The 26,887-nt window shown below is 43.8% G+C and overlaps 1 protein-coding gene across 1 annotated transcript in view; it reads left to right on the top strand.

Annotated features, from left to right (window-relative positions):
• The first annotated feature begins 6,642 nt into the window (after window positions 1-6,642).
• LOC147110665 (coiled-coil domain-containing protein 154-like) overlaps window positions 6,643-26,887 on the top strand; it is a 158,297-nt gene continuing 138,052 nt past the window's right edge. Inside the window, exons 1-2 of the mRNA XM_086002249.1 lie at window positions 6,643-6,728; window positions 7,870-8,388. Coding sequence (XP_085858375.1) covers window positions 6,643-6,728; window positions 7,870-8,388 — 605 coding nt within the window. The remainder of the gene's footprint in view (window positions 6,729-7,869; window positions 8,389-26,887) is intronic.

Below are 26,887 nucleotides of genomic sequence, written 5' to 3'. Positions count from 1 at the left end.
TGTTTTTCTCAGTATGTCTGTTTTATCATAATGCATAATTTTGGATGTATAGACACCTTAAAATATCAACCAAATATCCAAACATTCCAGCATTAATGTGCCTTAATATATTTGTTTTGAACCATATAATATAAAGTACATATATGAAGTAAATATTTTTCTTCAATAGTACATGTACCACATAACAAAGACTCCTGGCTTTTTTTCTTTTAAATGAACTACAAATCCAGTTTAATAACAGGTTTACAGAGCCTTCCTGATCTCTTTACAGAAGGTTTTGGCGGTGAACCAATTTTTGGACTGTTTTGTTTTGGTTCCGAACTCAAAGATGATCTCGTTTCCATTTCAGACTTGCTTGAACCTGGTACTTCAGTTACTGAAGTCTGAACTGAGTCAAACTAATGTATGAGTTATTGATCAAGTGATTCACGATCATGTCTTAGTTCATCTCTAGCAGAGATCATTTGATTTACAAGAACACTTCAGATGTCGTCACCAATTTGAACCAAATATCCCTTGGTTCCACCAACCTCTACTATGGTTCCTACATCCCACTTGTGTGAACTTGACTTGCCAGGGGGGACTGAAAACACGAACGCACTCATTTTGTTTGAAACTGTGTTCTTTCTGATTGGTGTCATAATAATGTTTCTGACTCAACTGTTTCTGTTCAACTCTTGAGGCCAAATTCGACTGAACAAGACTCAATCGTGTTCTCAATCTCCTCTTCATCAAGAGTTCTGCTGGGCTATATCCAGTTGTAGTGTGCGGAGTAGTTCTGTACTTCAGCAAGAAATTTGCCAAACGTTGCTTCGTGCTGAGTCTCGAACAACCCTGCAACACTTGCTTTTTGAGAGCTTCTTTCACTATTCTGACTGACCTTTCGACTGCTCCGTTTGGAGCTGGATAATATGGTGGAACGAGAGTGTGTTTGATACCGTTCCATTTCATGAACTCTTGGAACAGAGCAGAATGGAACTGAGGGCCATTGTCAGAAATTAGCTCTTCAGGTATCACGTGACATGGAAAGCTAGACCACAATTCACCTATGGTATGTTCAGTTATAGCATTTGAACCCATGAGTTTCTCGTCAATCCACTTTGAGTGACTATCTAAAAGTACCAGGAAATAATCATTTGCTTTCTCACAGAAGTCGACATGTACTCTCTGTAAAGCTCTACTTGGCCAAGACCAGGGTTGTAGTGGAGTTTTGGATGGTTTGTTTCTGCAATTTTGGCAAACGCTGCATTTGGCGACAAGTGTTTCAAGATCACTGTCCAATCCAAGCCAGTAAACAAAGCTTCTTGCATGATTTCATGCTGATGATCTCTGGATGTCCAGTAGGAAGTTGGCCAGAATTCCATTTCTCAAAGAAGTAGGTACCACCACTCTGCTTCCCCACTTGAAACAACCTTGCTCACAAGACAATTCAGTACGACAGTTATGGAGTGGTTTCAGTTCTGTTTTCATACATTCTTTTCAGTACTAAGTCCTTTTGAGTCTCATCTGCAATCTCAGTTGCAGTCACAGGAAAGTCTTTGTCAACTGCACCTAGCGAGAAGATCGCAAATTCACTCCCAACACGAGTCCTCATGTGACAACCTGGACAAGACATCTGCGATTGCGTTTTGCTTTGAAGTGCGATATTCAATTGTGCAGTCATAGTGTGACAACAACATTGCATTCTCGATGTGGCCATTGTAGGGATAGCAGATTTAGGTCCCAATATTGCTAGAAGCGGTTAGTGATCGGTTATCAGGGTAAACTTTCTGCCAATCAGGAACTGTTGGAATTTCTTGATTCCAAACACTATGGCGAGTGTTTCTTTTCTGCGCATAGTTTCTTTTGCTCTTTGTGAGGGTTTACGAGGCGAAACGATTGGTTTCTCTTGGCCGTCATCCATTATGTGGCTTCTGACAGCTCCCACATCATAGCTGGAAGCATCACATGCTAACTTAAGCTCATGCTCTGTGTTGTAGTGCACAAGTAGAGCATCGCTAGAGAGACTTCTTACAAGCGTCGTAAGCTTCCTTTCGAGTTTCCACTTACAGTGGACATCCTTGAGCTCATGCAATGGAGCTAACATGGTCACTAACTCAGATAAGAAACGCCATACTACTGGACCATTCCAAGGAAAGATCTTAACTCAGACACGTTCTGTGACTTTGGAGCATTGATGACAGCATCAATCTTTTCCTTCACTGGTTGCAAGCTATTTGCATCAGCTTTCAGACCAAGATATACAACCTCAGGCTGCACAAAAGCACATTTGCTCCTTTTCAATTTGACATTGTGGGCATTCAATCTTTGAAGCATGGTATCTAGCACTTCTAGATTTTCTTCCTCGCTGCTTGTTGTGATCAGCACATCGTCATAAGTAATTTGGAACTCCTTGCAAAATCTTATCCATCGTAGCCTGGAAGACTTTGGGGGAGGACTTTACACCATACAGCAACTTGGTGTATGAGTACAGTCCCTTGTGTATGTTGATGGTGAGTTACTGTTGACTCTCTCTGTCAACATTCAGCTGAGCGTAAGCGTCCGATATAAGAACATAAGAATTAGGAGCAGGAGTAGGCCATATGGCCCTTCGAGCCTGCTCCGCCATTCAATAAGATCATGTCTGATCTTCGAACTCAACTCCACCTTCCCGCCCGATCCCCATGTCCCTTGATTCCCCATGAGTCCAAAAATCTAACTATCTCAGCCTTGAATATACTCAGTGACTCAGTATCCACAGCCCTTTGGAGTAGAGAATTCCAAAGATTCACAACCCTCTGAGTGAAGGAGTTCCTCCTCATCTCGGTCTTAAATGGCCTACCCCTTATCCTGAGACTATGCCCCCTAGTTCTAGATTCTCCTGCCGGGGAAACAACCTCTCAGCATCTACCCTGTCAATCCCCTTCACAATCTTATGCTTCAATGCGATCACCTCTCATTCTTCTAAGCTCCAGAGAGTATAGGCCCACTCTACACAATCTCTCCTCATAGGACAGCCCTCTCATCCCAGGGATCGATCTGGTGCACCTTCGTTGCACCGCCTCTAAGGCATGTACAGGTATGTCCTTTCTCAGATAAGGAGACAAAAACTGTGCACAGTACTCCAGGTGTTGTCTCGCCAAAGCCCTGTACAACTGTAGCAAGACTTCCTTACTCTTTTACTCCAACCCCCTTGCAAGACAAGCCAACATGCCATTTGCCTTCCTAATTGCTTGCTGTTACCTGCATGCTAGCTTTCTGTGTTTCCTGTACAAGGACACCGACATTTAATATTTTCTCACCATTTAAAAAAATTCTGTTTTTCTATTCTCCCTACCAAAGTGAATAACCTCACATTATACTCCATCTGCCACCTTATTGCCCACTCACTTAACCTGTCTATATCCATTTGCAGGCTCTTTGTGTCCTCCTCACAGCTTGCTTTCCAACCTAGCTTTGTATCGTCAGCAAACTTGGATACAATGCACTCGGTCCCTTCGTCTAAGTCATTAATATAGATTGTAAATAGCTGAGGCCCAAGCACCCCACTAGTTACAGCCTGCCAACTGGAAAATGACCGGTTTATCCCTACTCTGTTTTCTGTCCGTTAACCAATCCTCTATCCATCCATGCTAATATATTACACCCAACCCCTGAGCCCTTACCTTGTGTAGCAACCTTTTATGTGGCACCTTGTCGAATGCCTTTTGAAAATCCAAATACACACCACCACTGGTTCCCCTTTATCTACCCTGCTAGCTACATCCTCAAAAAACTTGAATAAATTGTTAAACAATATTTCCCGTTCATAAAACCATGTTGACTCTGCCTAATCATATTATGATTTTCTAAGTGCCCTGTTACCACTTCCTTAATAATGGATTCCAGTATTTTCCCGATGACTGATGTCAGGTGAACTGGCCTGTTTCCTCTCTTTCCTTTCTAGTGGGGTTACCTTTGCTACCTACCAATCCTCTTGGACCGTTCTAGAATCTAGGAAATGTTGGAAGATCACAACCAATGCTTCCACTATCTGCAGCCATCTCTTTTAGAACCCGAGGATGTAGGCCATCAGGTCCAGGGGATCTGTCAGCTTTTAGTCCCATTAGTTTCTCAAGTACTTTTTCTCTGCTCATATTAATTACTTTAAGTTCCTCACTCTTATTAGCCCCTTGGTTCCCCACTATTTTTGGCATGCTTGGAGGTCAAGCTTGGAGAAGACGTTTGACCCTGAGAGCGCTGCATACAAACCTTGTGATGTAGATAACGGGTACTGCTCATCGTCAACTGCTTGGTTGATAGTAACTTTGTAGTCAGCGCACAAGCGTACAGTTTTGTCTGCTTTGGGCAATACCACAATCGGGGTAGCCCATTAACTTTTGTCAGTTTTTACTAGCACTCCGTTCTCTCTGAGCTGCACTAGCTCTTCCTCCACCTGACTTTTCAACGCATAATGGACCGGCCTTGCCTTACAATAGACAGGCTTCACGGTGGACTTGATACAGATATGGGCGTCATACCCAGTGATGCTCTCATAACTGTCTGTTGTGCACACCATGGAGCCCATCATTTCCAGTCTGCATAGGATGGTAGGCTCCCAGAGAGACCGTGGTGACCCAAAACTGATGCCATGTGTGATGTGCGATCTGGCAGCTTCCATTGCAGCACAAATGGAAGCGATGCAATGTCGTCGTGCTGTAATGCAGTCTATGCTTGGCGGCATCCAATCTCAGACTGCTCTCATGCAGTCTCAGCTTGATGCCACGCAAGCTCTAATTGCTGCCATCATGGCTGGGTCTACCATCGTCGACCGGGGCTTTCACGGTGTCGCAGCAGGCCAGCAGTCTGTGTTCCAACAGTTTGCTAGGGATGCTGAGGTGCTGCTCTGGGGGAGTGGCAGTGGGTCAATGGAGCAGGAAGCTGCTGCCCTCTCTCAGGATGACAGCATTGCTGCTCCCACCATTGCCACTCTGCTATTGCCTTTGTCGCTGCCTGTCATCCAGCCAGCCCAAACTGCTGCCACCCATGCTGAGGTGCTGCAGTCTACAGTTGGGCCTTCCAGGCCCAGAGCTGGTCGAGGGCGTCCTGCATGGCCATCTGAAGTCTCCTGCATGGACACTCGGCAGCCTTCCACCAGCGCTGCAGCCACTGGGCCAACACTTTGTAGGCGAGGCACTAAGGGATTGCACAAGTGTGAATAGTTAATATTTTAGTTGTAAATATGTGTTTGCTGATTTTTGATAAATTTATTAATTCAATTTGGATTCTTTCGTGGTGTGTCTCATTTTAGCTTTGCGCTGTAATATGGCCTGCAACAGGGATGGAATGATGGGGATGTGCTGAGTAATGGGGATCTGGGCTTTAATTCATTGGAATCGCATTCTGATGAGGCGGTCACGGACTGCCCTTCCAGAAGACCAATTGAGTGGCTGCCTCCTCCTTCGCTCCTATTCCTCCTCCTCCTCCTCGTTCTCCTTAGCTTCCTCATCCTCCTCATCCTCCTCCTCATCCTCTTTCTCCTCCTCCTGAGGTAGTCCCACAATCCCTGGTGGCAAGGGCTGGGCCCTCATGCTGGCCAAGTTGTGGAGCATGCAGCAGACCACCACGAAATGGGACACCCGCTCAGCCGAGTACTGGCGGGCTCCTCCCAAGCGGCTAAGGCAGCGGAATCATTGCTTCAGCAGGCCAAAGATCTGCTCGATGATGTTCCTGGCGGCAGTGTGGCTCTTATTATGAGTGCTGGGCAGGAGTGTTGGGGTTGCAGAGGGGAGTCATGAGCCAGGTGGAGAGTGGTGCAGGATGAAGGCATCGTGGCTGCTGCCAGGATAGCAGGTATTGACGGTGAGGATTAGCTGTCTCTGGTCGCACACCAACTGCAAATTAAGTGAGTGGCAGCCTTTGAGGTTATGGAAGATCTCAGGATTGTTATGCGATGGCCATAAGCCATGTGGGTGCAGTCAATGGCCCTGCACCATGGGGAATCCCACTATCCGGGCAAAGCCACATGCATGCTTGTCCTGTTTCTCTCTGGTGATGGGGAAGGAAATGTCGTCCCTTCTCCTACTGTAGAGAGTCTCTGTGACTCCCGGATGCAGTGATGGATGGCGAATTGCGAGATGTTAGCTAAGTCTCCTGTTGCAGAGTAGAAGGATCCACTGATGAAGAAATTGATGCCGACAGTGACCTTGACTGCCACTGAGAGAGCTGTGATCACCCTGATCTGAGGCTGGAGGTCTGGTTGAAGGAGGTGGCAGAGTTCTGTGACCTCCTCCTTGGTGAAGCGGAGCCTTCTAATACACTGCTCCTCGCTTAATTGGAGGTAGGAGAAGTGCTCTCAGAATACCCTCGGAGGGTAAGGCCTCCTGTTGAGAGCCCCTGATGGCCCTCCTCCTCCCTCTGACCACATGTTCCAATCTTTCTTGTTGCCTCCACTGCCTCTGCCGTAGATCCTAGAGGGCGAGGTCGACAGCCAGTACAGCGCCCGTTAATGTAACCAAGTGTAGCAGTTTGATTTTTTTAAAGAATAAATGTAGCTACTTTTTAGTTGCCACAACACTCCTGATACTAAATAACAGTGAAATAATGGAATGAGACTGTTGCACTATGTGAAACTGACAAGAAAGCACTGAAACTCCACTAACCTACAGCTGCGACTCATTACTGATGACCCCTTTAAAGAGCGTCCTTAGAGCCGGCTTCCTGTTGCTTCACGCCAGCTCTCCCTGTCGCTGTTTCCTCCAAGTGCTAAGGTATGTGGCGACAATCAATTTTGTAGATCGGGCGCTCAGTGAGCGTTGCACACTTGCTGACGTCACGATCCACCTGATGTTGAAGCTCCCGCTGATAACTGTTAGCGGCGGCGCTGCGGGGGGAGGGGGTGATTTGGCGTGTGCCGTTGGATTTGCCTCACCCCGGCGATAATCCTCTAGCACCCGTTGGCGCCTTCAGCTGGTGCTAACGAAAGGCGCTAAGGTACCGAATTTTTCCCCATCAGTATTCAACTTGCAGTATTTCGGTTATTAGGTATAGGCCATGTTATTCTGAGGCCAGAGCTAGGAAAAAGCATATTTTCAATTTTTTCCTTGTTATTCATTCTAGGGATGGAGGCATCACTGGCAAGTCTGGCATTTCTTGGCCATCCCTAGTTGATCTGGAGAAGGTTTACTTGCATGTGAACTTGTCATTTGTATAGCTATATCCAGAAGTTCTAAACTAATTAGAGCACAATATGACAAAACATTTTCTAGAAACAGAACACAGAGTGTTCCATCACATTCATAAAACCCATAAAACATTTATATTCCTTGTATCTTGATGGCGAATAAAATTAATTGATTATATTAGAAAATGTATTTTGGTGTTTAGCTTTTGCTGTCACACAGAAAACAAAATTATGAATTATCTTTTGTGTTTCATCATTCGTCTTTTTAAGATTTCCTATGAATAATGATTCAGTAAATTTGTTCCCAGGAGCCTCATAAACTTAAATATTTGTTTTAAAAATTATGTGTAATGATCACCTAATGATTCAAAATGAAGGCTGTAGAGATACAAGATAGCAGGACCTGTAGAAAATAAGATTAACTAGTTCACTGTGAAAAATATGCTTGCATAATCAGAAATATGTTTACCATACCTTTCTAACTGTTCAGATACAGACTAGAGGCCTTTTTAAATTAAAGCTTGCAGCGCAACACATTAAACTTGCAATACCGTTGGAATGCATTCATGGATATAATTTAATTAAAACTAATCTTACAAAACCTATATATCAACCATGTCATATAAGTTCAATTTTGTGAGTGTTTCCTTTCAAAATATGCTTTACGTGCTCATAAAATTATAGTACACCCTTTATAAAGTTGATTCTGATTTTAAATTACCTTTTAGATCAATTCGTGAAATTGGTCCTCGGGTTGGCATCCTCCCTAATATCTACACATCTGATCCAAATAAAAAAAGACTGTATGGTGCAGTTAGACAAGGACACAATTTCCAGGACAGTGATTATAACAAAAATAAGCTGCCTTCTCTTGAGATTGAGACTCCATACAATGTCAGTGAAAGTTCAAAGATATCTTTATTAGAATCCAGAGTGAAATCGGTAGAAGAAGCAAATTACTCCTTACGAGAGGAGGTTGTACAACTTCAAAATGACCTCAAACAAGTAGGAACTCAAGCCATTAATTTCCAAGAGCAGCGCAACTCATGGTCAGCTATTATGGACAGTATGAAAACTAGCAATAATATGATTTCAAAGGTTGTGTCTCGTTTAAAGGAAGCAGAAGGGATGCTCTACACTGAGAAACTGTCAGTTAATGCATTATTAAATCGTACGAATCAGCTAGATCGGATTGTCACTGGCCACCAGGAAGATATGAAAAGACAAAAGAATCATCTTGAGTACAGGTAAGCATAATTGTCATGACTGCAACTTGTCTTAAAGGTGTAATGAAGTATCCTATATTGGGATTGTCTGCAATTTTGTTCATTAATTCACAGAGCCTAGTGTGTTTTTTAATAAGATTTGCAGATCTCATATGATGTTGCTTGTGGGTAACTGCAGACCGATAGCATGGATTCTGATGCTTATCCTCAGTCCCATTGTTGCATAGCAAATTTACTGATACAAAATCGAGGTCAATATTATACTTGGAATATTTCTATATAGATATTATTGCTATACACAGATATAATATTTGTGGTTATATTTATTAATTTAGAAAACTTGCTTAGTAGCATTCTTTATTCTTCACTCCCAAAACCTCTAGACCTTATTTATTTAGAATCGTAGCATTTTACAACACAGAAGGAGGCCATTCAGCCCATCGTGCCTGTGCTGGCTCTCTGAAAAAGGTATCCACCTTTTCCCATTCTCTTGCTCCACCCCCACATCTTGTTTTTACGTTTTTCTTTTTGGAATATTTATGCACTTTCCTTTTAAGCACAATTACTGATTATGCTGCTGCCACTGTTTGTGGTAGGGCATTCCATGTTCTAACACATCCCTCTGCACAAAAAGATTCTACTAACCTCTCCCTTCGTTATCTTGGTGGTAATCTTAAATTTATACCCTCGAATTACTGGCTCATCAACCAGTGGAAATAGTGTTTCCCAATTTAGTTTATCAAAACCTCTTAATTTTGAACACCTCTACCAGATTTCCTCATAATCTTCTTTATTCTAATGAAAAGAGCTCCAGTTTCTCTAATTTTCTTTGTGACTTGAAGGGGGAAATTTTTACTTCCCAACGCGCTGGGTTCGGGGGGGACCTGGTACCGCATGGGAAACTCTGGGTTTCCCCGCATGCAGTATCATTTTAATGAATCTTTTTTTGCACCCTCTCCATGGCCTTAACATCTTTTCTAAAGTAAGGTATCCAAAACTGGACATAATATTCTGAACTGCAGCCTATCCAATAATTTTTTTAGGTTTAGTATTACCCCATTGCTTCTGTAGGCTATGGCCTGGTATTTTCTGAAACAGCGTAACTGGTCAGTTGGGCCAAAACTCATGCAGGTCTTGCCATTTCAACATTTCCTGACTTCCATTACTAAAAGCTAATGGACAGGTACAAAAAAGGCAAATGAAATCTTTGGCCTTTATCTCAAGGGGGCTGGAATACAAAGGGGTGGAAGTTACGTTACAGAAGAGTTGCCAACTCCGGTTGGACATATTCCTGGAGGCGTCATCACATGACCTTCTGCCTATAGCTGCCTTGCCCCCCACGCCCCAGCCATTGGTCCCCCGACATGTCCATACTCGCGTGCCCTGCCTTCCCACATCAATTGGTAAGTGATTAGACTCTTCGTTACCCGATTGGATGTTTCTTGACTGTCAGTCAAATAACTTTTTTTTTCCTCATATCCTTTTTTTTATAACTAGTAAACAAAAGTGTTCACTTTTTTAAGTAAAACAATTTTTTTAATGCCCCTATGATTTTTCTCCTGGGTTGCTCGCAGCAGTGTCCTGGAGATTAGTATTTTATTTCTGGAGACGCCAGGCCAATCCTGGCGGGTTGGTAACCCTAGGTTACAGTTATATAAAGCTCGGGTTAGACCTCATTTAAAGTACTATGTTCAGTTCTGAGCACCACACTTTAACAAGGATATATTGGTCTTGGAGTGGGGGGGCAGTGCAGATTCACCAGAATGATACCGGGGCTAAAAGGGTTAAATTATGAGGACAGGTTTCATAGACTAGGCTTGCATTCCCTAGAGTGTAGAAGATTAAGGAATGACCTAATTGACATGTTTATGATGATTAAAGGAACTGATAGGGTAGATAGAAACTATTTCCTCTGGAGGGGGTGTCAATAACTAGGGGGCATAACATTAAAACGAGAGCTAGGCTGTTCAAGGGTGATGTCAGGAAGCACTTATTCACACAAAGGATAGTGGAAATTTGGCATTCTCTCCTCCAAAAAGCTGTTGAGGCTAGGTCAATTGAAAATTTCAAAATTGAGTTTGATAGATTTTTGTTAGGCAAGGGTATGTATTAAAGGTTACGGAACTAAGGTGGGTAGATGGAGTTAAGAGACAGATTGGCCGTGATCTAATTGAATGGCGGAACAGGCTCGAGGGGCTAAATTGACTACTCCTGTTCCTATGTTCCTCAGTATCTTGTGGAATATACAGAAGAACGTACAAACTGGCGTAAAACAAACAAATCAGAAAAAACTTTCAGAACCAAGGAAAGCACAGAACTTGTGTCGTATTCCTTTTTTAAGTCCCTCTTTATGCAATCATGAAAGTTTTTGAGTTTTTAATGCAAATCATTCTGATGCCATAAAGATGCATTCAAAGGTACATTTTAGGTCTCAGTGAGAAGTTGAAAAAAAATTGCGATAATGTATCAGAAATAATTGGGGTAGAAATTGCGGTCAGAGGCGTACCTCTGGAGTACGCCGCCGACCCGCGAAACAAATCTGAAATTACCTGCTGGCCTCCAGGCTGTGAAGAGTTGCATTCTCGGGCGTACGGCAGCCCGGTCCGCCAATGAGAAAGTAGGATTCCATTGCAATCATCTATGAAGTGAATCCCCAAATAACTATACAATGTACAGAATTTTAATAATTATAAATGTACTGAATTGCAATTTTATTCATAAGTCCCTTCATTGCACCAACCTCAGTAAAAAAATTTAGGCCTAGAAATTCAGTAAGGCGCTGCAAGCTTTGCGCCCAGTTACCGCCTAAAGAGGGCTTCTGCGCCAGTATAGGAGGTTGCGCTGATATTGAGATCGGCGGTAATGGCGGCGGTAGCCGGTAGCGCTGTGCCGGCACCGATGACGTCATCGGTGTGCGCAGTGCCCCGTTTCCGCCCCGATGCCGGCCCGACGCCCATATTCAGTTGCCGCCGCCGCCTCCTCCGTGGCGGCCGCTACTTACATCCGGAGACCAGGGCCTTACTGCAGCCTTAGTGGGGCGCATAAAGGTGGAGGTGCGGCCGGCCGCTTTTTCGGCGGCCGCCTGCCCGCACCTCCTTCCCCGGCCTCCTCCACCACCCCCCCCCCCCGCGGCATTGCCGGCTGCTTTCCGCGAGCCCGGCACTTCTCCGTGCTGCCGGGCTCATTTGCCGGCACAATCCAGCGGCGATCTCCCCGTTGCAGGCACCTCCACCTTAAGAGAAGGAGGAAGCCTGCAGTACCGCAGCCTGCCGCACCGCATCGGATGGCGCAGCGGCACTTAGAGCGCTGAAATTCAGTTTCAGCGCCCCAAGCGGGGGCGGGCACACCCTGGAATAGCGCCCGGTTCCGACTTGGGGCGCAAAAAGTGAATATTTGACGGTCGCACATGGCTCCGCGCGCAGCGCTAACTTTTGGCCGTTAGCCAGCTGGCGGGGCCATAGTGAATTTCTAGGCCTTAATGTTTTGATAAATAATTTTAAACATCTCGATCCGGTCCAATATTTGCATAAACTCATTTAAAGTGTATGTGCATAATTTTGGAATTTTAAATGTTTTATTTAAGCCTTATATATACCCTTACGCTGATGAAAGCAGTCCCTACCCCTGCTTTTACCAGCCGTAAGAGTTGTGTGGGCAATTGCTGGGCAGTTGTTGGGCAAATAGCACAACTCTACGCCAGCAATACTCAATTTTCAGGTGGTGCAGATGATCTGTCAAGGTGTACTTTGACAGATCGCAAGTTCTGGATTTCGCAAACGCATGCAGAAATCTGGAACTTCCGGGGGCTTTCAAATGGAATACAACAGAGTACGCTGTTACAGACACAGCAATTTCAGGGTCAATACTTTGGGTGCTGTTTTGTAAATTAAGAGCCCTGAGAACTAGCATAAATTCAGGAAATTCACATGAGCTGTACTTTTGCATCGAGGTGCGGAGCTATGTTCATGATTAGCAGAGGGTTTTGGCACAATTGTTAGATCTTTTAATTTCAGTGGACCACACCAATCTGAGGTCAACGCATTAAAATAAAAGATTTTGAGTCCGGTGGTAGGTTTTAAATAGTCGATTTATTGCAGCACTGACTTACACTGTTTGACTTCCTTTATTGTACTCAAAAGCATGTTCAAAATGGCTGGTTCTTATACAGCATCAGATCACAGTAAATGTACCCGCCCCCTTTAATACCATTGGCTCAGCAGCATGCATGCAGAGCTATGGTTGGTTCAGCTACATCGGCCGACCTGACGTTATCACACTGTGATTGGATCTTTGGTGCATCACTCATTCCTTTGTTCTAAAGTTAAGCTAAATCAGCCGATGTGACGTTACCACATTGTGATTGGATCTCTGGTACATCACACCATCATCCCTTTTGTGCTGCCTCTCCCTCTAACTTAACCTCACTGTATGTATTTAACTTACTTATATATGTATAACCTACCTGTTGGGGCCGTTGCCCCTTTAACTTACCTTTTAGGGCCATTGCCCCTTTAAGATGCGCCTTAGCGTGCTGACGTCACGTCACGTACAACGTAGCGTGCTGACGTCACGGCACGTACGACGTGACGTGCGTGAGGCGGCTGCCGGCACAGCCCGGCCTAGCGTCTTTGGCCGCATCTACCAGCCGCCGGGAGCGACGCGATCTTCCGCTCCCGCGGCAAGCATCGGCTCAGCCTGGCCTCCAGCTCCCGCTCCCGACTTCGGCCTCCACGGCCAGAAACGCGACCACGCGCATCACGTGACGCCCCAAGCGCAGACAACGCTACCGAGCGTGATGAGGTCATCACGCTCCCCACAGGACTGCTACGTAGTCCTCGTGGAGTCCTCGCTGGGACACAGACCTACACCACGGTGCTCCTACAGCAGCACAGGCTCCGAGCAGTTGTATTGTCCCCATGCTTGAGTCTTGGAAATTGTTTGTCTGTAAGTATTTTAGAATGCTATGGATCATTAGTGTGCACTGCATGTTGTAGAAAATGTTTAGTTGTAACTTTTCTCTGTCTAGCTGATTAACTAGTAGCTGTATTTTGATGCACTATGTACAGGGCTAATTTAAAGAGAATGCCTCCCAGTTTACTAAATGTACTGTGTTGCTCAGGCGTACCTAAATTTGTGTATACATATCAGTTATGCGCTTGTATACTAATGTGTGCTTCCATTTCTGTGTTGTATTTCAGTTTTACAATTAGAATCGTTCAGTAAAGCGTTACAAGAAAAGTCAAGCCTTGTGATTTTATTGGAAGATATCGAGTTGTTCGCTATCTGTCTAGCTCTGCATAGAAGCGCGTTGCGAGGGCAGAACACCTTTGTTCTACAGTTCAGCAGCACGTGGTTGACTGTTCTCAGTTTAAGCATAATCAGCACTTTCAGTCATTAGTTTAATCATATTCAAACCTATGTTATTAAAATATATATAGATATATATTCCCTAACACATTAAAAATTTCAACAATTTTATTGCTTTTTACAATAATGCACAATCATTATATGATCATGACACATTAATGTCAATGATAACATTGCAAAATTATAATTCTGCTTGCTACCTCCAAAGTGACATAGAAGGAAAACTGTAAAAACTAGATTTTTTGGCTACTGTCGATCCCCATTAACAAAAAACTAAGTTAAACAACCACCTCCTGGGTGCTTAGGAAGAGTTCTTCAATCCCAACAGTTTTATAAACATGTCAGAGGGTTCTTCAGTTCCCTCGACAACGCCAGGTACTCCAGCTAGTAGTGTACAAATGGGCTTAAGTCACTTACGCCCAAATTTCCTCGATCTTTTGCGTTGAAAATCAGCATTACGTCATACTTACACTGTTGTTGCACTGGAAATATGAAGAAATGTGGGGCCTACATCCCCATTTATAATACCTAGGTTCGCATATACTCTTTAAAACAGTTTTATCAATTTGTCCTTCCACCTTTAAAGATTTGAGTAACTGGACGTCCAAGTTTCTCTGCTCCTCTAACCGTTTAAAAATGTTACCATATAATATACATGTCCTCTCTTTATTTTCCCTCCCAAAATGTATTGCCTCTCACATTTCTCCACGTTAAATTTCATCTGATATCTATCTGCCCATTTGGCTTATTTTTCTGTGTCCTTCTGAAGTCGCATATAGTTCATCCCCGTAGTTAACCGCAATCTTCATTTTTATGTAATCTACAAATTTTGATTTTGTTTCCCCTATACCCAAGTCCTGATCATAAATTATCCTAATGTTAACCTTGGGGATCACCACTGTTTACATCCCTCCGACCTGAAAAGCATTCATTAACCACTTCTCTCTGTTTTCTGTCCTATAATCAGCTTCCTATTCATACTGCCACACTCCATTTAATACAGTGTGCCTTAATTTAACCAGCAAGCTTCCCATGAGGTATCTTGTGAACTGTCTTATAAAATTCATATGCACAATATCCACTGCATTTCCTTTATCAATATTTTGTTATTTCCTTGAAGAGCTCTATTAAATTTGTTTAACGAGACTTGCCTTTTACAAAACCATGTTGGCTGCCCTTAACTGACCCCTGCCATTTTAGGCGAATGTTAGTTTTATCCCATAGTGTGACCTCGAGACACTTACTCAATACCAATGTTAGGCTGACTGTTGTGTAGTTACTTAGTTTTCCTTTACTTTCTTTTTGAACCGAGGTATTCCATTGGCAACCCCCAGTCACTGGCAGAACTTCCGTATGCATGGATGTTTATATGATTGCTATTTCTTCTCTGACTTCCTTCAGTATTCTAGGATGCAGGCCATCAGGGCCTGGTGTCATTCCCACTTTGAATTCCACCAATTTTTTTCAGTAGTTCTTTCTTATCTGTACAATTGCGCCACTTCCTCTGCTTGTATCCTTTCATTCCCACTATTACACTCTTCTGTGATACCAAGGGAAAGTAATCATTTAGTAACTCTACCATTCCTTCATTAGAAGATTTCATTTTTAATCTCTAATGGGCCCCATCCTTTCTATAACTTTTTAAATTTTTATGTGCTTATAAAATTATTTTCTATTTTCCTTTGTTACCTGCTGGTCCATTCCTTCACTTAGCTTTTCTAATCTTTTTGCTTCCCCTCTATATTTTCTGTATTCAGCTTGATTTTCTTTTCTAATTTTAATTCTAGATTTATCACATTCCTATGGTGTGAGTCATGGCTCCCTAGTAGCACTCTTGCCTCTGATTCAGAAGGTTCAAGTCCCACTCCAGAGACTTGAGCACATAATCTAGACTGACACTCCAGTGCAGTGCTGAGGGACTACTGCACTGTCGGAGGTGCCGTCTTTCGGATGAGACGTTAAATCGCTGTTTCAGATGGACGTAAAAGGTCCCATGGCACTATTTTGAAGAAGAGTAGGAGAGCTCTTCCCAGTGTCCTGGCCAATATTTATCCCTCAACCAACATCACTAAAACAGATTATCTGGCCATTTTATCATTGCTGTTTGTGGGACGTTGCTGTGTGCAAATTGACTGCTGTTTTTCCTACAGTACAACAGTGACTACACTTCAAAGGTACTTCATTGGTTGCAAAGCGCTGCAAATCCTTTCTTTTTCCTTCTGTCTCACAGGTGTAAGCAATTGTCACTGACCTTTTATAACTGTCAGCGAAACACAGGTGAGAACAATTTGGCTTCAAAATTTTACTTTATTTTGCAATCTCTCTCTCTCACTGCACAAGTTCAGACTGCACAACCTAAATTCAGCTTGGAGTTATGCGTGTGGGTAAAAAAAAAAAAAAAAAATCTAGCCCAAGCCCAGACTTTTGGGAGAGGCTGAAGGGTTCAACCAAAAACTTTAGCATTTCTCCTCCCTCCTCAAACCTTTTTTCTCTGTATTTACTGAGTAAAATATGTTTTTCTCTCTTTTACTTCCCATGATGTATTTTGTAGATGTTGTATGGCACTGCATCAGAGAGGTTTTCCCCATTGTTCAGTTTCTAGTGGCCAGGACCTTGAACAGGTGGTCATCCACTATAGTCCAGGTGTGCCTGGCAGACTAACTTCAGTCGCAATATCCAACAATTGTCAGTAGCAGGGTGCCTCATAAACTTTCTTTCTACCCCAGGGGAAACATTTTGGTTTAGACATACCTCTCTCTCAATGACAGAATATGTCAACAGGAACTGGAAATCCCTGGCCCAGTTGAGAGAGCCTTAAAATCAAGGCATTGGTGGACCATGAGCCAATGTAGGTCAGTGAGCACAGGGGTGATGGGTGAGTGGGGACTGAATGCTGGCTAGGATACAGGCAGGAGAGTTTTGGATGAACTTACGTTTATGGAAGGTGGACGATGGGAGAGCTTTGTACTGTAATAGTCAAGTCTGAAGGTAACAAAAGCACAGATGAAGGTTTCAGCAGCAGATGCCGGGGGAAAGGAGTTTGTGTCGGGTTCCAAAGATAATAGCTTCAGTCTTCCCATTGTTTTATTGGAGGAAATTTCAGCTCATCCAATACAGGAAGTTTGACAAGTTGTTTGACAATGCAGAGGCAGTGGAGGGGGTCGAAAGAGATGGTGAGGAGGTAGCACTGGGTGTCGTCGGCATACATGTAGAACCTGATGTCTTCAGATGATATCACCGAGAGGCAGCATGCAGATGAGAAATAGGAGGGGGCAAGGATTAATCCTTGGGGAGCTGGAAGAGAAGCCATTTTAGAAGATTCTCTTCAATACAACTGGATAGATAAAAGTGGAACCAGGCAAGGATAGTCCCATTCAGCTGGATAACGGAGTAGAGGCATTGGAGGAGGATGGTCACCATCACAGAAGATGCCATTTGTGACTTTGATTAGGGCTGTTTCAGTGGTGCGGCAAGGACAGAAACCTGAGTAGAGAGGTTCAAAGATGGAGTAGCAGGAAAGATGGGCACGGATTTGGGAGGCGACAACACTTTCAAAGACTTTGGAGAGGAAGGGGAGGTTAGAGATGGGGTGGTAGTTTGTAAGGACAGAAAGGTCAAGGGGAGGCTTTTTGAGGAGGGGGCGGGGGGTGGCGATGATTGCAGATTTGAAATGGAGAGGGACAGTACCTGAAGAGATGGAACTGTTTACAATATCAGCGGGATAGGAAGGGAAGCTAGGTAGTTATCACTTTAGTGGGAATAGGATTGAGAGAACAGGAGGTGGGTCTCATGAACAATATGACCTCGGAGAGGGCATATGGGGAAATCAGAGACTAACTAGAGAAAGAAGTGAGTTCAGGGCTGGGCTGGAGAGAACCTTGGGGGAAGCTTGTCTTGACGTGCAAGGGGAAGAGAGGAATGTGGCAGAGACAGTTGAACGAATGGTCTCAATCTAAGTGACAAAGAAGTTCATGAGCTCCTCGCACATTGTTGGGGTATGTAAGCGGTTTTTGACCCTAGCCCAATTGCTAGACGGACGGTTCGAATCGCCCCTGCCTTACAAAAGTTCTATACCCGGAAATAAATTATTCAGAGTGTAAATGAAATAAGTCACGGATAGGAATGCTTCGGTGAAAAATCGTACTTATATTTATTTGGTCTAACATACACTGGCTAAAATATGCACTACTAAACGAAATCACTGTCTCTGTGGAGAATAAAATCCAGGTTACAAACAACATACATGCAGTACACAACTGGGGACTATAACAAGCACTAATTCCCTTGTTGCTATGGTGGACTCTAATTCCACCCCTACCAACGAATTACCCAGTCGCAGAAGCCCCTTCGCCTGGCTGAACCAAACAAAGCTCCCACCCCAGAATAGCCCAAAAGCTTCACTTCTGAGGAAAACCCTGAGCCCCTTACACCTCACCCAGCTTGCCTGGGATATCTAGTTACCGACTTGGGACACTCGAGACTATGCTTACCACCACACACAGTCGGTCTCGATCGCTTCGCTCAGAGGCTTCTTCCTCTGGTACTTCTTGTTAGGTCGATCTTGGTGGAGCAAGAAAGAGAAAGAATGGTGGAAAAGAATCTATCTTTATAGGAGTCTGGCTACCCCTATCTTTCCCGCCAATCTTTAAAATCCTTTTGTTTCTAAGCACTCCGGTGCTTAATCAGTGACGGGTCATCATCGGACCCATGAGTATTCCGTGATTGGATTAATGGCCCTAAGTCTGGGACATATCTTTCGGTCTTTGTGTTGGGAAAAACTGGCTCCTCTTCGGCTGGCTGAGGCTAGTGGGTTCATTGTTCTGCTTCTCTTCTGAGACGGAGGTGAGAAGTGCTTTTGCATATTAGAGTGGCTTTCTAATAAGTTCAAGTTCAATGGCCCCTTCATTTTTCTAGGACTGTCGGGCGAACCCATACATTCTGGATGACTGACAGTTCTTTTGTCACAGCCAAGTGCCATACGTTCTCTGGAGTTTTAACAAACCAGTCCCCCACGCATCTGCACAGGGCGATCCCACCACAGGAAAAACACGCTCGGCCTATAAAGTCCACAAAAATATTCTTGACTGAGTCCATTCTTCAAACAGAGACTTTGCGATCTCTTCAGTAAGACTGCAGGGAGCAGGGGAGAGTGGTTTAAGGAGAGGGTTGGTAGTGGAGAAAAGAAGCCGAGGGTTAGCTCTGAATTCCAGGATGATCCTGAAATAGTGAGCAGATTTGACAGAGGGGAGCAGGGCCTGATAGTTCTTGATGTGGTCCAGTCAGATATGTCGATAAATGGCTAAACCAGTTGTGTGCCATATACGTTCAAGTCTGCGCTCCTTGGACTTGAGAGAACGAAGATGGGGGCCCTACCAGGGGAAATGACCAGGATGGGAGAGAGTAAGGGTTTTACTGTAGACCAGGGCATCAAAGGCGGATCAAAGTATCATGGTGAACGTAGTGTATGAAGTACCTATTTCATGAATGCAAAAACAAGTTTTATCTATGTCATTTCAGTGTCTGCAAGGACTGCTGTACTGTAGTGTTTGCCATGAACGCAAATCCGTTTTGATCTTTCTCATTGGTTAAACTGTGTTCTACTTTCAAATAGATTATTTTCTACTTTGGCATCTCGTCCAGCTTATTGCACAAAATGTTTTCCCCAATTTTCTCTTCCATTCAAAAACATTCTCCCAAACACACTGCACCAAGTAAAATTCTCATTAATTAATTGGTGCAAACAAAATCTTCCTAATCGCATTCCAATAAAAACACTTTCTCAGACATGCAGATGTTAAGGTGGCTCCTCACCCACTTCATTATGTGCCACTTATCTGAACAGCATGGCATTTGAGAGATTTTTTTGCTGCAGACAGATTTAATGTGATACTATAAATACACTTAAATAAATGTTTTTATTTGTTCATGGGAGGTGGGCGTAGCTGGCATGGCCAGCATATATTGCCCATCCCTGATTGCCCTTGAGAAGATGGTGGTGAGCTGCCTTGAACCGCTGCAGTCTGTGTGGTGAAGGTACTCCCAAAGTGTTGTTAAGGAGGGAGTTCTAGGATTTTGACCCAGCGATGATGAAGGAATGGCAATATATTTCCAAGTCCGGATGGTGTGTGACTTGGAGGGGAACTTAGAGGTGATGGTGTTCCTATGCACCTGCTGCCCTTGTAGATGGTACACACTGCAGCCATGTTGCGCCGGTGATGGAGGGAGTGAATGTTTAGGTGGTGGATGGGGTGCCAATCAAGTGGGCTGCTTTGTCCTGGATGGTGTTGAGTTTCTTGAGTGTTGTTGGAGCTGCACTCATCCAGGCAAGTGGAGAGCATTCCATCACACTCCTGACTTGTGCCTTGGAGATGGTGGGAAGGCTTTGGGGAGTCAGGAGGTGAGACATTCACCACAGAATACTCGGCCTCTGATCCACTCTTGTTGCCACAGTATTTATGTGGCTGGTCCAGTTAAGTTTTTGGTCAATGGTGACCCCCCAGGATGTTGATGGTGGGGGATTCGGAGATGGTAATGCCGTTGAATGTCAAGGGACGGTGGTTAGACTCTCTCTTGTTGGAGATAGTCATTGCCTGGCACTTGTGTGGCGCGAATGTTACTTACCTCTTATCAGCCCAAGCCTGAATATTGTCCAAGTCTTGTTGCATGTGGGCATGCTTCATTATCTGAGGAGTTGCGAATGGATCGGAACACTGTGCAATCATCAGCAAACATCTCCACTTCTGACAGGGCAGGTCATTGATGAAGCGGCTGAAGATGGTTGGGCCTAGAACATTGCCCTGAGGAACGCCTGCAGCGATGTCCTGGGGCTGAGATGATTGGCCACCAACAACAATTGAGGATAAGGAATGAGGCATATATTAAGTACAGAGACAGCAGGGGAGTGCATGATAAGTGAGAATATGAAAAGATTAGGAGAGAAGTCAAAAAAACAATTAGGGAGGCAAAGAGGAACTATGAAATTAAATTATCAAGGAACATAAAACAAAATAGTAAAATATTTTACAGGCACATCAATAAAAAAAGGAAGATTGGGATAGGAATAGGGCCATTCAGGATAGTCAGGATAATACCACAGGTAACGATAGAGAGATGGCAGAAATATTAACTAATTATTTTGCTTCAGTATTTACCAGGGAGATAGAACAGGTGGACATGACATTGGATGATGAGATTAGTAATGAGATAAGCACATTTAAAATTAAAAAGGGGATATTATTAAATAATTTAATCAAACTCAGAGGATTAAACCCCTGGTCCGGATGGATTGCATCCACTCATTTTAAAAGAATCTAGGGAAGAGATAGCAGAGGCATTACTACACATATTTAATAATTCATTAGAAAAAGGTATAGTGCCAGAGGATAGTTAACATAATACCGATATTTAAGAAGGGGGATAGAACATGTCCAGGAAATTATAGACCAGTCAGTTTAACATCGGTGGTAGGAAAAATAATGGAATCCCTACTAAAGGAGAAAATAGAAGAACATCTAGAAACCAAAAATATAATAATGAATAGTCAACATGAATTTCAAAAGGAAAGTCTTGCTTGACCAACCTTATTGAATTTTTTGAAGAGGTAAGAGAGAGAAGACAGTGTTAATGCAGTAGATGTAATTTATCTGGATTTTCAAAAGGTCTTCGATAAGGTACCCCATAATAGACTGATGAACAAGGTCAGAGAATGCGGAGTCAGGGGACAAGTAGCAGAATGGATTGCTGGCTGGCTTCAGGACAGAAAGCAGAGAGTGGGAGTAAAGGGTAGCTATTCACAGTGGCAGAAGGTGGGTAGTGGTGTTCCACAAGGATCAGTGCTGGGTCCACTGCTGTTCATAATTTACATTAACGATTTAGATGTAGGAATGAAAAACACAATTTCTAAATTTGCGGATGACACCAAATTGGGGGGGATAGTCAATGCCGAGGAGGACTGCAACAAGTTACAGGAGGACATTAATAAACTTGCAGAATGGGCATATAATTGGCAAATGAAGTTCAACACAGATAAATGTGAGGTATTACATTTTGGTAGGAAGAATAGGGAGGTCACTTATCACTTGGAGGGTGCGAGTCTAGGTGTGGTAGAGGAACATAGGGATCTAGGAGTACAAATACACAAATCATTAAAAGTTGCGACACAGGTTAGCAAGGCCATAAAAAAGCAAACCAAGCACTAGGGTTTATTTCTAGAGGGATAGAATTGAAAAGTAGTGAAGTTATGCTAAACCTGTATCGAACCTTGGCTAGACCACACTTAGAGTACTGCGTACAGTGCTGGTCGCCATATTATAAAAAGGATATAGAGGCACTGGAGAGGGTGCAGAGAAGATTTACAAGGATGATACCAGAAATGCGAGGGTATACATATCAGGAAAGGATGAACAGGCTGGGCCTCTTTTCTCTTGAAAAAAGAAGGCTGAGAGGTGACCTGATAGAGGTCTTTTAAAATTATGAAAAATGTTGATAAAGTGGATATAAAGAGAATAGCAACATAGAAGATAGGAGCAGGAGTAGGCCATTCGGCCCCTCGAGCCTGTTCCACCATTTAATGAGATCATGGCTGATCATCCAAATTCAGTACCCTGTCCCTGCTTTCTCCCCATATCCCTTGATCCCTTTAGCCTTAAGAAATATATCTAACTCCATCTTGAATATATTTAATAAGTTGGCCTCAACTGCCTTCTGTGGTAGAGAATTCCACAGGTTCACCACTCTCTGGGTGAAGAAATTCCTCCTCATCTCAGTCCTAAATGGCTTGCCCCTTATCCTTAGACTGTGACCCCTGGTTCTGGACTCCCCCACCATCGGGAACATCCTTCCTGCATCTAGTCTGTCTAGTCCTGTTAGAATTTTATAAGTTTCAATGAGATCCCCTCTCATTTTTCTAAACTCGTGAATATAAGCCTAATCGACTCAATCTCTCTTCATACGTCATTCCTGCCATCCCAGGTATCAGTCTGGTGAATCTTCGCTGCACTCCCTCCATGGCAAGAACATCCTTCCTCAGATAAGGCGACCAAAACTGCACACAATACTCAAGGTGTGGTCTCACAAGTAGAATGTTTTCACTTGTGGGGAAGAGCATAACTAGAGGCCATCAATATAAGATAGTCACCAAGAAATCCAATAAGAAATTCAGAAGAAACTTCTTTACCCAAAGAGTGGTGAGAATGTGGAACTCATTACCACAAGGAGTGGTTGAAGCGAATAGTATAGATGCATTTAAGGGGAGGCTAGACAAGCATATGAGGGAAAAGGGAATAGAGGTTTATGCTGATAGATTTAGATGAGGAAAGACAGGAGGAGGCTCGAGTGGGACTGCGGGTGTCAGCGGGAGGCGCGAGCAGGAAGCTTAGAAAGGCTTCAGGGACCCAGGTAAGGCCTCAGACCGTGGGTGTCGGCGGGAGGCGCGAGCGGGAAGCTTAAAAAGGCTTCAGAGACTCGGGTAAGGCCTCAGACCGCGGGTATCGGCGGGAGGCGTGAGCGGGAAGCTTAAAAAGGCTTCAGAGACCCAGGTAAGGCGTACCAGTCTCCAGTCTCCGAAGTCAGAGGGAAGGAGAGTGGTAAAAAGTAATCCAAGTGTGACGTCACCAGAAAGCGGGTAAGTGATTGGTTGGTAAGTATTTCTCTCTTTTTTAAGCTTAAACTCTGGTTTATAGTTTCTAAGGTGCGATATTCATCATCTAGAATCGGGGCAGAGGGTATTTAAAAATAATAAATTTAATTAATTACATAGAATGGGAGATTAGGTGATGTGTTGCTGCTGCAATATGTGGGAGCTGGTGGACACCATTGATGCTCACGGTGATCACATTTGCAGTAAGTGTTGGCTGCTCGAGGAATTCCGGCTCCGTGTTGAAGAGCTGGAGTCCGAGCTTCAAACACTGAGACACATCAGGGAGAGGGAGAGTTACCTGGACTCTGTGTATCAGGAGGTAGTCACACCAATTAGATTAATTAATTCAGATGTAGTCCGTGGCCAGGGTCAGGATGGTGTGACTAGAAGTGAGGCAGGTACGGGGATCCAGGAGGTAGTGTTGGAGGAGCCGCAGCCCTTGCTCTTGTCCAACAGGTTTGAGGCTCTTACTCCCTGTGAGGATGGGAACAGGGACTGCGGGGAGGATGAGCAACCTGGCCACAGCACCGTGGAGCGGGGGGCCATTCAAGTGGGGGGGGGTTAAAAGTAATGTTGTAGTGGTAGATGATAGTATCGTTAGGGGGATAGATAGAGTTCTTTGCAGCCGAGAGCGAGCGTCCCGAAGGCTGTGTTGCCTGCCCGGTGCCAGGGTTAAGGACATCTCCTCTGGGCTGGAGAGAAACTTGGAGTGGGAGGGGAAGGATCCAGTTGTCGTGGTCCATGTTGGTACCAACGACATAGATAGGACAAGGAAGGAGGTTCTGCTGAGGGAGTTTGAGCAGCTAGGGGCCAAATTAAAAAGCAGAACCACAAGGGTAATAATCTCTGGATTACTACCTGAGCCACGTGCAAATTTGGCTAGGGTAAATAAAATTAGAGAGTTAAATGCGTGGCTCAAAGACTGGTGTGGGAGAAATGGGTTTTGCTTCCTGGGACACTGGCATCAGTACTGGGACAGGCGAGAGCTGTTCCGTTGGGACGGACTTCACTTGGCCAGTGCTGGGACCAGAATCCTGGTGAATCGAATAACTAGGGCTGTAGAGAGGGCTTTAAACTAATTAGTGGGGGAGAGGTTTTAAGAGAGCGAAAAATAAAAATGACAGCGGAGAAGGCAATAGAGCAAGGTAGCAGTGGGGGAATTAAAAACCAGAGCGTGTCAGGAAGGGACAGAATGTATAATGATAAAGGTAAAGTAGTAAAAGGGGTAAAAGCAGGAATAAATTGTCAGAAAACATATTTGGAAGTTCTTTATCTGAATGCACGCAGCATTCATAACAAAATTGACGAGTTGACGGTGCAAATAACTACACATGGGTATGATCTGGTGGCCATTATGGAAACATGGCTGCAAGATGATCATGACTGGGAACTAACCATACAAGGGTATTTGACAATTCGGAAGGACAGACAGGAAGGAAAGGGAGGTGGGGTTGCTATGTTAATCAAGGATGGAATCACTGCAATAGTCAGAAATGATATTGGGTCAAAGGATCAGGATAGTGAAACAGTTTGGGTGGAGATAAGGAATAATAAGGGGAAAAAGTCACTAGTGGGCGTACTCTATAGGCCTCCTAACAGTTGCAACTCTGTTGGTCGGAGCATAAATCAGGAAATAGTTGGGGCTTGTAATAAGGGAACAGCTATAATCATGGGGGATTTTAACTTTCATATTGACTGGACTAATCAAATTGGGCATGGCAGCATTGAGGAAGAGTTCATAGAGTGCATTAGGGACGGGTTCCTTGAGCAGTATGTAACTGAACCAACCAGGGGGCAAGCAATCTTAGATCTGGTCCTGTGTAATGAGACAGGATTAATAAAAAATGTCCTAGTAAAGGATCCCCTTGGAATGAGTGACCATAATATGGTTGAATTCCAAATTCAGTTTGAGGATGAGAGAGTTGGATCTCAAACCAGTGTACTAAGCTTAAATAAAGGAGACTATGAAGGTATGAGAGTGGAATTGACTAAAGTGGACTGGGAAAACAGATTAAAGTGTAAGACGGTACAAGAGCAGTGGTCTACATTCAAGGAGATATTTCACATCTTTCAAGATAAATATATTCCACTGAGGAAAAAGGGGAGTAAAAGAAAAGACAGCCATCCGTGGCTTGGTAAAGTAATAAAGGATAGTATTCAACTGAAAACAAGGGCATATAAATTAGCCAAATCTAGTGGGAGGGTAGAAGATTGGGAAGCATTTAAAAGCCAACAAACAATAACTAAAAGATTAATTAAGAAAGGGAAGATAGATTATGAAAGTAAACTAGCAAAAAATATAAAAACAGATAGCAAGATTTTCTACAGCTAAAGAAAAAGGGTGGCTAAAGTGAACGTTGGTCCCTTAGAGGATGGGACTGGGAAACTAATGGTGGGGAACATGGAGATGGCAAAGACGCTGAACAAATATTTTGTATCAGTCTTTACAGTAGAGGACACTCAAAATATCCCAACACTGGACAAACGGGGCAGGGGGGAGGGGGAGGAGCTAAACACGATTAAAATCACTAAGGAGATGGTACTCAGTAAAATAACGGGACTTAAGGCGGATAAATCCCCCGGACCTGATGGCCTACATCCTAGGGTCTTGAGAGAAGTGGCGGTAGGGATTGTGGATGCATTGGTGATCATTTTCCAGAACTCCCTGGACTCAGGAAAGGTCCCGGCAGATTGGAAACCTGCTAATGTAACACCCTTATTTAAGAAGGGAAGTAGACAAAAAGCTGGAAACTACAGACCAGTTAGCCTAACATCTGTGGTTGGCAAAATGTTGGAGTCCATTATTAAGGAAACAGTATCAGAGCATTTGGATAAACATAATTTAATAGGACAGAGGTCAGCATGGTTTTACGAAGGGGAAGTCATGTTTGACAAATTTGCTCGAATTCTTTGAGGATGTAACATACAGGGTGGATAAAGGAGAACCAGTGGATGTAGTGTATTTGGACTTCCAAAAGGCATTTGACAAGGTTCCACACAAAAGATTACTGATCAAGATTAAAAAATCATGGGATTGGGGGTAATATACTGGCATGGGTGGAAGATTGGCTATCTAACAGAAAACAAAGAGTTGGGATAAATGGTTCGTTCTCGGGCTGGCAATCAGTAACTAGTGGTGTTCCACAGGGGTCAGTGCTGGGACCCCAACTCTTTACAATCTATATTAACGATTTGGAGGAAGGGACCGAGTGCAACATATCCAAGTTTGCCGACGATACAAAGATGGGAGGGAAAGCAGTGAGTGAGTGAGGAGGACATAAAAAACCTGCAAAAGGACATAGACAGGCTAAGTGAGTGGGCAGAGATTTGGCAGATGCAATATAATGTTGGAAAGTGTGAGGTTATGCACTTTGGCAGAAAAAAATCAAAGAGCAAGTTATTATCTAAATGGAGAGAAACTGCAAAGTGCTACAGTACAAAGGGATCTGGGGGTCCTGGTGCATGAAACACAAAAAGTTAGTATGCAGGTGCAACAGGTGATCAGGAAGGCCAATG

The sequence above is a fragment of the Somniosus microcephalus genome, chromosome 11 (genome assembly GCF_052327205.1).
Source record: "Somniosus microcephalus isolate GS21.2 chromosome 11, FLI_Smic_1.0, whole genome shotgun sequence".
Classification (NCBI taxonomy): Eukaryota; Metazoa; Chordata; class Chondrichthyes; order Squaliformes; family Somniosidae; genus Somniosus; species Somniosus microcephalus.
Note: the sequence above shows the minus strand (reverse complement) of the source record. Positions and strands in the feature narration are given on the sequence as shown.